The following is a 12,777-nucleotide window of genomic DNA, read 5'->3' as shown; positions in this document are numbered from 1 at the left end:
CTAGATGTGTAGTAGGCTACACCATCTAGGTTTGTGTAAGTACACCCTATGATGTTTGCACAACGGCAAAATCACCTAAGGACACATTTTTCAGAATGTATTCCTGTCGTTAAGCGATGCATTACTGTACATATATATCTTAGGATATGAAATTCCTGCATTGAAAGTTAGCTATAACTTAGCTTTTAGTTGGCATGGTGGTGCTTTCAAGCTGATTTTCAAAAATAAATTATAGTTCATGCAGGTATGGACTGAAATACAGAATTCTGAATTATAAAATGGGCACATTGAAGGTAAATCACTCATTTTGGAAAGGCATTTACATCACGTTACTTGTCAATATTAATTTACTTGGTTGTCCTTGTGCACAGAACCTTGTTAATACCCTAACAACCTGATAATGAAATTACTAGTCACAGCACATCTTTCAGGGAAACTTCTTGATTTTAGTTTTGTCTGGTAAAGTATTTATTCAAGATTAGTAAAATTATAAGATAAAAACATCTTGGAAGGAAAATATAAAAGGTTCTTAATTCTTAAGCATTATCTGTTGAATTATAATTTTACTTTTTAAAAAGATAATTTGATGATTGGGAACATATTTGAGTTCAGTCTAGCCTTATAAATATTAAAGCCAGATCCAGTCTGTAGCATTTATTGCAATTCATTTAATTGTTTACATGAGCATTTTTCGTGTTGTTCTGTTGTCTGTCAGTCCAAAACTTAAAACCTGGTACAGTTGTCTCATTTTCCAACATGGTTCAGTAGGAAAGGCTGTCACTTATGGGTTCTTTAAACATCTTTTTGATTTGGCCCTTGCTTTGTGACAGTGTGTGGTCATGTTTCATTTGAAGCTGATTTTCCTGCTTCTCTGCACGGGAAACGCATAGGACTAGTAAGAGTGATTCCTGCAACGGCCATTGGCTTTTAGAGGAATCCTGCAAAGAGAGCTCTTACACGAAGGTCTTTGGAATACCAATAGACAGTATTGTTTGATACATGCATCAAGTAGCAGGAGGTTTTAAAAATTTACTTTGTAATTTATATACAATAAAATTCTTAACTGTACTGTAAAATACATGCTGTAAATGCTGTAAAAATACATAGACCTAAATTTTTTAGTGTACAGTTTTGAGTTTGGACAAATGCGTAGAGTCATGTAACCACCACCACGATCAAGATATGGAATGGTTACATCAGCTCCCGAAATTCCCACACACTGTCCCTTTGTAGTCAGTTCCACTTCCTACTCCCAGCCCCTAGCATTGGTAAATCCATGCTCAGTCCCTTTCGTTTACCTTTTCCAAATGTCATATAAATTGAACAATAAAGAGAGAGAGTGTGCATGTGAGTGTATTCATACATACATTCGCTTTTGCTTGTGACTTCCTTCACTTCACATAGCGCACCTTTGAGATGTTACATGTATGTCAGTGATTTGTTTCTTATTGCTGAGTATCCTATCGTGTGAATGCACCAGTTTGTCCACTCACCAGTTGAAGGACACTCAGGTTGTTTCCAGTCTTTTGCATTTATGAATAAAGCTGCTGTAAACATTCTTGTACGAGTTGTTATGTTTTCATTTCTCTTGGGCATATCCCTAGAAGTGGGACTGCTGGATCATATGGGAAATATATGTTTCACTTCATGAAAAACTGCACTGTTTTTCAGAGTGGCTGTATGTTTTTCACTCCCAGCAGCAATTATGAGCATTCTAGTTGCTCCACATCCTTGCCAGCAGTTGGTATTGTCAGGTTTTAAATTTCTTTTTCTAATTTTAACCATTATAATAGGTGTATAATGATATCTTGAGTGGTTTTAATTTGCATTTTCCTAATCACTAATGATGTTGAGTGTCTTTTCATCCTCAATTTGACGTCTGTGTATCTTCTTTGGTGGAGTGTTGTTCCAAATTTTTTGCCCATTTTTTATAGGGATATTCATTTTCTTGATGAGTTTTTAGAGGGCTTTACATATTCTGGGTACAAGGCCTTTGTAAGACGTATGATTTGCACATATTTTCTCCCAGTCTGTGGCTTGTCTTTTCATTCTCTTAACAGTGTCTTTTGTAGAGTGAAAGTTTTTAATTTTGATGAAGTCCACTTTATCAATTTTATCTTTTGTGGATCATGCTTTTGATATTGTATCTAACATTATCTTTGCCTAACCCAAGGTCATAAAGATTTTTTTCTAGTAGTTTGATGGTTTTAGGTTTTATATTTAGGTCTGTGATCCATTTTGAGTTAATTTTTAATGTTAATTAAGTTCGTTTTTTAATAAAGTGTGTGGTATGGATTTAAGTTCTTTTTTTTTTTCCACATAAATATCTAATTATTCCAGTACCAGTTGTTGAAAAGATTTGTTTTTCCTCCATTGAATTGATTTTGAGCCTTGAATTGGCCATAATTGTGTGGAACTGTTTCTGAGCTCCCTAATCTATACCACTAATCTGTGTGGCTAGTCTTTCACCAATTGTGCACTCTCTTGATTACTGTAACTTTATAGGAAATCTCAAACTCACGTACTGTGAATCTTTCAACTTTGTCCATCTTTAAAATTATTTTGGCTATTCTGTATCTATTCTTGTCAGTATATACACTAATACCTGCTAGGTTTTGAGTGGTGGTGTGTTGACTGTATAGATCGATTTGGGGAGAATTGACATCTTCACAACATTGAGGTTTCCTCAGTGAACATACTATGAACATAGTAACTCTCTGCTTTTTAAGATTGTCTTTGATTTCTTTTTTCAGTGTTGTGTTTTTTAGCATAGAGACTGCACATTTTGTTAGATTTCCAACTATTTCATAGGTTTTTTTGGTACTAATACAGTCGTGTGCTATATAATGATGTTTCAGTCAACAATAGACTCTATATAGAATGGTGGTCCTATAAGATTAGTACCATATAATCTAGGTGTGTAGTAGGCTATACCATCTAGGTTCACGTAAGTACACTCTATGATGTTTGTACAACAATGAAATTGCCTAACAACACACTTATCAGAATCTATCCCTGTTTTTAAGTGACTCGTGACTGTATAAATGGTGCTGTATTTTGGTAAATTTTGATCTCTAATTGTTCAGTTTTAGCATATAGATGTACAGTTGGTTTTTTGCTTTGAATTTACGTCACATGACCTTGCTGACCTTGCTAAAACTTATTAGTTCTAGGAGCTTTTTTTTAGGTTAGTTGTCCACAAGTAGAGTCTATTAGCTTTTCCTTTCCAAACTATGCTATTAACCTCCTTTTATTGCTTTGGCCTTGTGAGGACTTTCAGTGTGATGTTGAATAGGAGTGATGGGAGCAGACGTCTTTGCCTTGTTTCCATCTTAAGGGGAAAGCATTCAGTCTTTTGCCATTATGATGATAACTGTAGAGTTTTTTTGCATATGCCTTTTAGGTAGTTAAGTTATCTTCTGTTTCTAGTTTGTTGAGAGTTTTATTATGAAGAGATGTTGAATTTTGTCAGTTGCTTTTTCTGCATCTGTTGAGATGGTCATATGGTTTTTCTTTCTTAGTCTCTTAATATAGTGGGTTACACTGATTGCTGTTTTTTTAATTGAGGTTGTGATAGTTTATAACCTTGTGAAATTTCAGGTGTACATTATTATTTGTCTGTCATCTTATAGGTGCACCCCTTCACCCTTTGTGCCCACCCCCCACCCTCCTTCCTCCTGGTAACCGTTAATCTGCCCTCTTTGTCCATGTGTTTGTTTATCTTCCACATGTGAGTGCAATCATATATAGTTTGTCTTTCTCTGTCTGGCTTATTTTGCTTAACATAATACCCTCAAGGTCCATCCATGTTGTTGTGAATGAGAAGATTTTTGTCATTTTTTATGGCCGAGTAGTATTCCATTGTATACATATACCATATCTTCTTTATCCAGTCACTGGGTGCTTAGGTTGCTTCCACATCTTGGCTATTGTGAATAATGCTGCAATGAACATAGGGGTGCCTAAGTCTCTGAATTGCTCATTTCACGTTCTTTGGATGGATACCCAGTAGTGGGATGGCTGGGTCATATGGTATTTCTATGTTTAATTTTTTTGAGAAATCTCCATACTGTTTTCCATAATGGCTGCACCAGTTTGCATTCCCACCAGCAGTGTATGAGGGTTCCTTTTTTTCCATAACCTCTCCAACATTTGTTATTTTTTGTCTTGGTTATTATAGCTATTCTAACGGATGTAAGGTGATATCTTAGTGTAGTTTTGATTTGCATTTCCCTGATGATCAGTCATGATGAGCACACTGATTGATTTTTAGTGTTGAACCAGCCTTGCATTCCTGGGACAAACTGTATTTGGTTGTGGTGTATTTTCCTTTTTGTATATTTTAGATTAGATTTGGTAATATTTTGTTGAGGTGTTTTACTTCTGTGTTCATGAGGGATATTATCTGTAATTATATTTACTTGTAATGGTTTTGATATCAGGGGAATGGTGACCTCATAAAATAAGTTGGAAACTGTTTCCTTCTCTTTTGTTTTCTGGAAAATAATTATATAAAATTGGTATTCTTTCTTTCTTAAATGTTCGTTAGAATTTTCCAAGGAAAATTCTGGATCTGCTTTGTTAGAGATTTTTAACTACAGATTTAATTTCTTTAATAAATTTACGACTATTCAGGTTATTTCTTCTTGAGTGAACTTTGTTAGTTTGTGATTTTCAAGGAATTTGTCCATTCATCTAAGTTGTAGAATTTATGGGCATACAGTTGCTCCTCACTCCCTCTGAGTCTTCCACTGCCTCAAGGATCTGTAATGATGTGCCCTCTTTTATTCCTGATTCTGATAGTTTGTCTTTTCTTTTTTTCAGTCAGTCTGATTATAGCTTTATTGATTTTATTAATCTTTTAAAGAACCAGCTTTGGTTTCATTGACTTTTTAAAAAAATTTTGTCAGTTTTCCATTTAATTGATTTGTGATCTGTTATTTTTTTCCTTCTGCTTCCTTTGGCTCTGATTTCTCATTCTTCTTCTAGTTTCTTAAGGTGAATACTTAGATTATTGATTTGAATCTTTTCTTCTTTTCCAATATAAGCATTTAATAGTATAAATTTACGTCTCAACTCTTTTTAGCTGTAGAGCACAAATTTTGATATATTTTATTTGCATTTTTGTTCAGTACAAAATATTTTCTGATTTTGTGTATTTTTATATTCTTTGCAATGTGACTTCCTCTTTTATTCATGTTATTTAGAAGTATATTGTTTAATTCCCAAATATGTGGGAATTTTCCAAATATCTTCCTATAATTGATTTCTAGTTTAATTCTATTATATTGGAGAATATACTTTGTATGATTTCACTTCTAAATTTGTCAGAGATAGGTCAGAATATGCACTATCTTGACGAATGTTCTTTGTGTGTGTTAAAAAGAGTAGGATTTAGATTAGTTTTGTTTTTTTCTGTTAATGTTAGGTAGAGTGTTCTGTAAATGTGGGTTAGGTTAAGTTGATTGCAGTATTGTTTAGGTATTCTTCATCCTTGCTCATTATCTGTTCGTTCTATCAGTTATTGAGAGGGGAATGTTGAAGTCTCCAAATGTAATTGTGGGTTTGTCTATTTCTCCTTCCAGCATTCTTGGTTTTTGCTTCATATATTTGGAAGTCTTAATGTTAGATGTGGCATACTCATTTAGAATTGTTTTATCTTTTGGGGGAGATGTCCCTTTTATCATGTTATGTTGCACTTTATCCCTAGTGTAGTATTCCTTGTTCTGAAACCTACTTTGTCTGATATATTAATTTGGTCACCCTGGCTTTATTTTGAAAGTGCTTGCATGGTATACTTTTTCCATTTACTCTATGTCATTATATTTAGAGTGGGTTTCTTGTACACAGCATAGCGTTGGGTCTTGTTTTTCATTCTGATTTTACCATCTCTTTTAATCGGTATACAGTCATGTATCGCTTAGCAATGGGGATACGTTCTGAGAAATGCGTTGTTAGGTGTTTTCATCATTGTGCAAACATCATAGAGTGCTCTTTGACAAACCTAGACAGTATAGCCTACTACACACCTAGGCTATATGGTACTAATCTTCTGGGACCGCAGTCATATACGTGGTCTGTTGTTGACCAAAACATCGTTATGTAGTGCATGACTGTATTTAGACCATTTTCCTTTAATATAATTATTGATGTAGTTGAATTTAGGTCTACCATTTAATCATTTGTTTTCTATTTATCCTCTCTGTTTTTATTCCTCTATTTCCTCTCTCCTGCCTTCTCCTCTCCTTCTTTGGATCATTTTAAATTTTTTTAGTATTTCATTTTAATTCATTTATTGTCCTTTTTTTTGAGGAAGATTAGCCCTGAGCTAACTACTGCCAATCCTCCTCTTTTTGCTGAGGAAGACTGGCCCTGAGCTAACATCCATGCCCATCTTCTTCTGCTTTATACGTGGGATGCCTACCACAGCGTGGCTTTTGCCAAGTGGTGCCATGTCCACACCCGGCATCCGAACCAGCAAACCCTGGGCCTCTGAGAAGCGGAACATGCAAACTTAACCGCTGTGCCACTGGGCCAGCCCCTCTATTGTCCTTTTTGTGTGTATCTCTTTGTATTTTTTTTAATGGTTTCACTATTACAATAAACATACCTAACCTGAAGCAGTCTACTTTGAGGTAATATTTTGCCACTTTAAGTAGAATGTGGAGTCTGACAACCATATAGGTAACTTTACTCTCCCTCCTTTATGTTGTAGTTTTCATGTGTATTACATTTAACACCCTACAAGGCAATGTTCAGATTTTTGCTTTCAATAATCATACTTATTTTAAAGAACTTAAAAAGACAAAAATCGTCTATAATATTTACTCAGGTGTTTATCATTTCTTTTGCTTTTCCTTTGTTCCTAAAGTTCCAGGTTTCCCTCTGGTATTATTTTTCTTCAGCCTGAAGAACTTTCTTTAGCATTTCTTTTAGAGCCAGTCTTTTGGCAACAAATGCTGTTAGTTTTCCCTGATGTGAGAATGCCTTTATTTCACTATCATTCCTCAACAATATTTTTGCTGGATATAGAATTCTAGGTTGGAACTTCAGTTCCTTTTAACACTTTAAAGATACTGTTCCACTGTCTTCTGGCCTCTGATTTCTGATGAGATATCTCTAATTATTTGTGTCATTCTATATATGGTATTTCATTTTTGTCTGACTGCTTTCAAGATTTTCTTTTATCTTTGGTTTTCAGTGATTGAATAATGGCATGGCTTTCTTTGAGTTTACCCTTTTTGTGGTTAGCTGAGCTTCTTGGATCTGTAAATTCTTATCTTTCTCCAAATTTGGAGTTTTTAGTCATTATTTCTTGCATATTTTTCTGTATTTATGTCTCATCTTCTTCTGGGACTCCAGTGACACACACTTAGACCTTTTGATATTTTTCTCACCTGGCTTTAAGGCTCTGTTCATTTTGTTTGATTGATTCTCTTTGTGCTTCAGATGAGGTCATTTCCATCTTCAAGTTCACTGACTTTTCCCTCTGTCATATCCATTTTGATATTGATCCCATCCAGTGAATTTTTAATTTCAGATACTTTATTTGCAATTCTAAAATTTCTATTTAGTTCTTTTTTTAGTTTGTATTTCAATTCTTTCAATAGTGTTTACCTTCGTCTCGTGGAGCATAGTTATAACAGTTGCTATAAACTCTCTGACTGATAATTCTAATATCTGGTTCATCTTGATTGGCATCTGTTGGTTGTTTTTTCCCTTGACAATTGATCACATTTTCCTGTTCCATTGTAAGCCAACTAATTTTGGATCCTGGACATTTTGACTACTGTGTTCTGAGAGTCTGGGTCCTATTAAAATCCTCTGGAGAATTTTTTTGTTTTTTTAAAGCATGTAATCAGCCAGGATAGATTCAGACCATAGATCTGTTTGACCTCCTTTGAGTGACAATGTCAGTAAAGTTTTCAAAGCCGTGGCTGTGCCGCCTGGAGTCTGTCTTGTGCAGGTGAGGTGCGGCTAAGACTGTGCCTGTTTGTGCACAGTGTCCGGGGATCCCCTCTCCAGCTCCTGAGCTGCAGTGAGGAGGGTCCCTTTTCCCAGTTCTTTGACCAGCTAAATGAGGTTTCTGTCAGGTTTTTGCTTATGTGCCCTCTACAAAGTTCCCCAAACGGGACTCATCTTATGTCCAAACCAGGAGAGAAAAGAGGGGAGAAAAAGTAACAGGAAATCACCACTATGTGGCTTGCTTCTTCAAGTTTTATTTCCCCAGTCTGCTTGCTGTTGTTTACTTTTCAGAGTCCTCCGGTTGCTGTTTTTTGTATTTTGTCCAAAGTTTTTAGTTGTAATCACGGGGAGAGAGAAGTTATAGTGGACTTACACCATATTGACTGATCACATTTTGTTTTTAATTGGCACTTAAAAGTATAGATAAATAGTGAATATTTGTGGCTTAAATAGGTTATGGCCCTTTATTTTCTGTTGGAAAAAGTTATTTGTTATTTAAAATACCAGATTCAAGAACCTTGCTAATTTTAAATGTGGAGGAATATAAAGCATCTCTTTTGGACAAACAAAACATTAACAATGATCATTCTACCTTTATTATTCACTTGGCTGACACAGCTGATTAAAATACACACAGACAAACACGTACCTTTTCAAAGAAAAAGTGCTGTGAATAAGCTTTGAAGTAACTGATATCTGTCTTGTTCTGAAATTGGTAAAATAAAACTTGATCTTTTAAAACTTGTGAAATATTTGCTTCAATAGCTGCCTCTTTGAATGAAGAATGTAGAAAGGAATAATAAATTCTATCAGTACCTTTATTTAAATTATGAGTTATGCTTTCTGAATTTATTATGGCTTTTACTTTGAAAAACGTGAAATTTTGATTAATGTTTAGTGATTCATTCACATAAAGAAGTAAATTTAGTGATTTTATTTACATAAAGATTAATTCCTGGTTAAATCACTTAGGCAGATATAAGTATGTTGAAGTGAATTTTACTTTTATAAGATCTGTTGATTTATAGTTACACATATTAATTAATAAACATAATAAATTTTGAAATGCTTATAAAGAGACTAGGAAATTGTGTCCATTGTATGCCTTTATGATTTTATTATAAAAAGGTAATCTTAGAAGTACATTTAATTTTTGTGCAGAAGAACCATTTAGAATGGTTTGTTGCAGCATCCGTGTATAAAATCTGTTTGTAAATTAAAGTGGCAAATTGGACCTTGGGGTTGTATTCTTTATTGACTTTTTTGTCCAAAATGTCACAGAAGTAGGAAGGTGATTACAGTTAGCATTTGAAGTGTCTTTCGTCTTTCTATGTAATGGCGTTTGGATCTTTGCTTCACATTTGGGCTGTGTTGTCCTCCCTCCATTAAACTTTGTGTGAGTTTTGTGGCTTGGATTAAGGAGAAAATTGAGTTTTAAAAATGGCAGACTTGGGTCCATTTTGAGATGGTTTAAAATTTATCATTAGCTGTTAGAATTGGACATTTTAGTAATTTTTATAAGTTTACTTTTCTCCCTTTAAATTAGGTGCTCTGTGGATGTGTATAGTTTTAAATCCCCACTGCAAGTTGGAGCAGAAGGCCAGTTGGCTAAAACAGCTGAAAAAGTGGAACAGTGTTGACGTCTGTCCATGGGAAGATGGAAATCACGGCAGTGAATTACCCAACTTAACCAACGCTCTGCCTCAGGGTGCAAATGCCAACCAAGGTGAGTCCACAGTCACATGCTGCTCACTTTATGCTCATGTATCTTTATAAGAGTAACTTACAATATATGTAGGAAAATTATTTTACCCACTTAAGAACTTACTGTAACTCAGGACTTAATAAGTTTTTTTTTTTTTTTTAAAGATTTTATTTTTTTCCTTTTTCTCCCCAAAGCCCCCCAGTACATAGTTGTATGTTCTTTGTTGTGGGTCCTTCTAGTTGTGGCATGTGGGACGCTGCCTCAGCGTGGTTTGATGAGCAGTGCCATGTCCGCGCCCAGGATTGGAACCAATGAAACACTGGGCTGCCTGCAGCGGAGCGCGCGAACTTAACCACTCGGCCACGGGGCCAGCCCCAGGACTTAATAAGTTTTGACTGTGAATGTGTGTGTGTGTTTTAATTTCTACCTGAGCCCTTTGTATGCTTCTTTTCATATTCTCAGAATACAGATGGATATAATACTTATTTGTATTAGTATGTGTTAGTATGGCCAATTATTTAGTTTGAGTATTTTTTTAATTTAAAAATCATGGACTGAAGTGGTAATATATTACTTTGTAGAACAAAATATTGAAAGGTGTGAGTAGCTGTGTGTTTTTATCTCTGTTTGTCAGTTCATATTTGGGCTACCGTTGTAATTTAATCAGTTGAAAATCCTTAGTTGTAGAATGTAGCAAGTAGACAGTTTACGGCTGGGCTGTAGGAGCATGGGATGCTATTGATTTGGACCAGGAAAATTCTTCATGGTGCAGGATTGTCTAGCATATTTATTCCCACCTACTATACGCTATTATTGCCCTCCAGCCTTTGGGACAACTAAGAAATGGTCCCAGACATTTCCAAATGTCCTCTTAAGAACCTCTCTCTCTCATTTCTATCCTCTTATTTTCAGCTTCTCTCTCATTGGATCTGCCCATTTAGCTCAAATCCCTCTCATCTTTAAAAAAATCTTGTTTCCGTGGCCTCATTTTCCCCTCAAGCTACTGAAGAATTTTCTCCTCTCTTTCAGAACCAAATCTTTAACGTAGTTAATTCTTGCGAATAGAAATTTATTTCATGGGGCTGGCCTGATGGCGTAGTGGTTAAGTTTGTGTTAAGCTCTGCTTCAGTTGTCCAGGTTTTGCAGGTTTGGATTCCGGACACAGACCTAGCGCCTCTCATCAAGGCACACTGTGGTGGCATCCCACATAAAATAGAGGAAGATTGGCACAGATGTTAGTTCAGTGATAATCTTTCTCAAGCAAAAAGAGGAAGATTGGCAACAGATATTAGCTCAGGGCCAATCTTCCTCACCAAAATAAATAAATAAATAATTTTTTTTCATTCATTAATTCATGTCACTATGTTTGTGTGACTTTTGTGCTGCTACTGCCTCCTTTCTTTCTTTCTTTTTTTTTGAGACGACTTGAAAGACTTTAAAGTTATTTGGGTGCAAGATGGGAGTTAAGTGACTCCAGAAGGATCCAAAATCAAGACACTAATTCTGTACGTGCTGGCTCCATTTGGAGCTGGTACTCCTAGAAAGAACTGGACAGTGTGCCGTCTGTGATTGTCATGTTTGCGTAGTGTTTTCAGTCTCTATGAAGGAATAAAATGATATGTATTACTCCAGAGGGATTTGTCCAATCAAAAAGGAGTTTTAGGTCTTGGGAAAGATGATTGTCTGGCTCTGCTTTGTCTAGAGATATTTGCCTTGGGAATTCAGTATTTGAAATCTGTCACATCTTTATTGCACTTGATGGTTTTATTTAATAACTTCAAAGAAAATAAATGTACCCCTTGTACCCCGTAATTTTTCCAGAAGCTCAAAATTTTCACGTTTAACAATTCAATGTTTATTCTCTTCCATTGCTGGGAAAAGGTATGCCTCCATCTTCATAGGCAATATCTTTAATCTCCTTCTACTTAGTTATATTTGGAGGTTTCTCTGCATTTCACTCCCCACCTGCTTTTTGGGAATGCTATCCTAACATTTTACACTTTACTTTCTGTTTAGTTCTTTCTCCTTGGTTAAACACGAATATTCCGTAGGCTTTAGAAAGCCTTTAAGAAGTGATCCAGCCTCCAGATGAAACAGTTCATTTCATTTGTGGTTTGACACAGAGGTGTGAAGTCAGGACCTAGTTTCTGAGGGCAGTGTTTATCGTCGTTACGCCTAAAGGCACCAGGGCTCCTGCTCTTTAGCAGAACACTCACATCCTCCAGAAGAGCTGTCCAAAGGGACATGTCTTCAGAGGGGCTCTGGTGCTGAGCCCACAGTGCTTCTGCTGGGCTGCTGAGCAGGCTTGCTAGGGGAGAGCCTGTGGTAGCCAGCAGAGCCCGTGGCCATGCCACTGCCGCTGAGCGGAGTGTGCACAGGGTACAGGCCATGGGCGGAACTGCATGTGTTTGCACATTGGAGTGAATGTGAAGGGCAAATCGGGCCCTGTCTTTGCTGAGATTATTTGTTAGAATCAATTAACGACAACTTTAGAATCTACACCCTTAGAAAGAGTAGTAGTTTTTTTTTTTAATATACCAGAATGATGACCAAATTTTTAGGTAAAAGAACTAATAATTCCCCCTTTTTACTTTTCTGAATTTCCCAAATTTTCTTTAATCAGCATGTATTAATATTATATATACTTTATTAAAAATTTTTTGCAAATTTTTATATCATTTAAAAATATTTGGTTAAGATAGTCTGTTTCTCTTTTTTCCATCTTACTGCAAAAATCAAAAACCACAGACATCTAAGATAAAAATGGATCATAATTTTGACACCTAATCAAACCAGTTTTTTATTTGTCTATCTTTTTAGTCATTGTCTATGTACATAATCTTTTTCTTATGTCTCTTATCTTATTATAGACCTTTATATCTTACATTTTCATTTAAAGCTTAATTTCATTGGTGTTTAGTCTTTTTGTTACAATTGGTTTTATTGGTCTCTTAGAGCTCACTGCTGTTGAAAGCCTGATGTGTGTCCTGCACCTTTCTCTGTGTTCGTACAAGCACATACGAACATGGGGAAGTTAAGGTTTTTCTTTTTTACATGGAATCATACTCTATAGCTTGCTTTTATTATTGATACCAGGGTGAGCCACA

At 35.6% G+C, this 12,777-nt stretch overlaps 1 protein-coding gene across 1 annotated transcript in view; it reads left to right on the top strand.

Annotated features, from left to right (window-relative positions):
* The window catches only part of ZSWIM6 (zinc finger SWIM-type containing 6), a 185,162-nt gene that overhangs the window by 150,216 nt on the left and 22,169 nt on the right, over positions 1–12,777 (top strand). The window contains exon 5 of the mRNA XM_023625632.2: positions 9,512–9,691. Within this exon, the coding sequence (XP_023481400.1) occupies positions 9,512–9,691 (180 nt within the window). The remainder of the gene's footprint in view (positions 1–9,511; positions 9,692–12,777) is intronic.

This window comes from Equus caballus, chromosome 21 (genome assembly GCF_041296265.1).
Source record: "Equus caballus isolate H_3958 breed thoroughbred chromosome 21, TB-T2T, whole genome shotgun sequence".
Classification (NCBI taxonomy): domain Eukaryota; kingdom Metazoa; phylum Chordata; class Mammalia; order Perissodactyla; family Equidae; genus Equus; species Equus caballus.
Note: the sequence above shows the minus strand (reverse complement) of the source record. Positions and strands in the feature narration are given on the sequence as shown.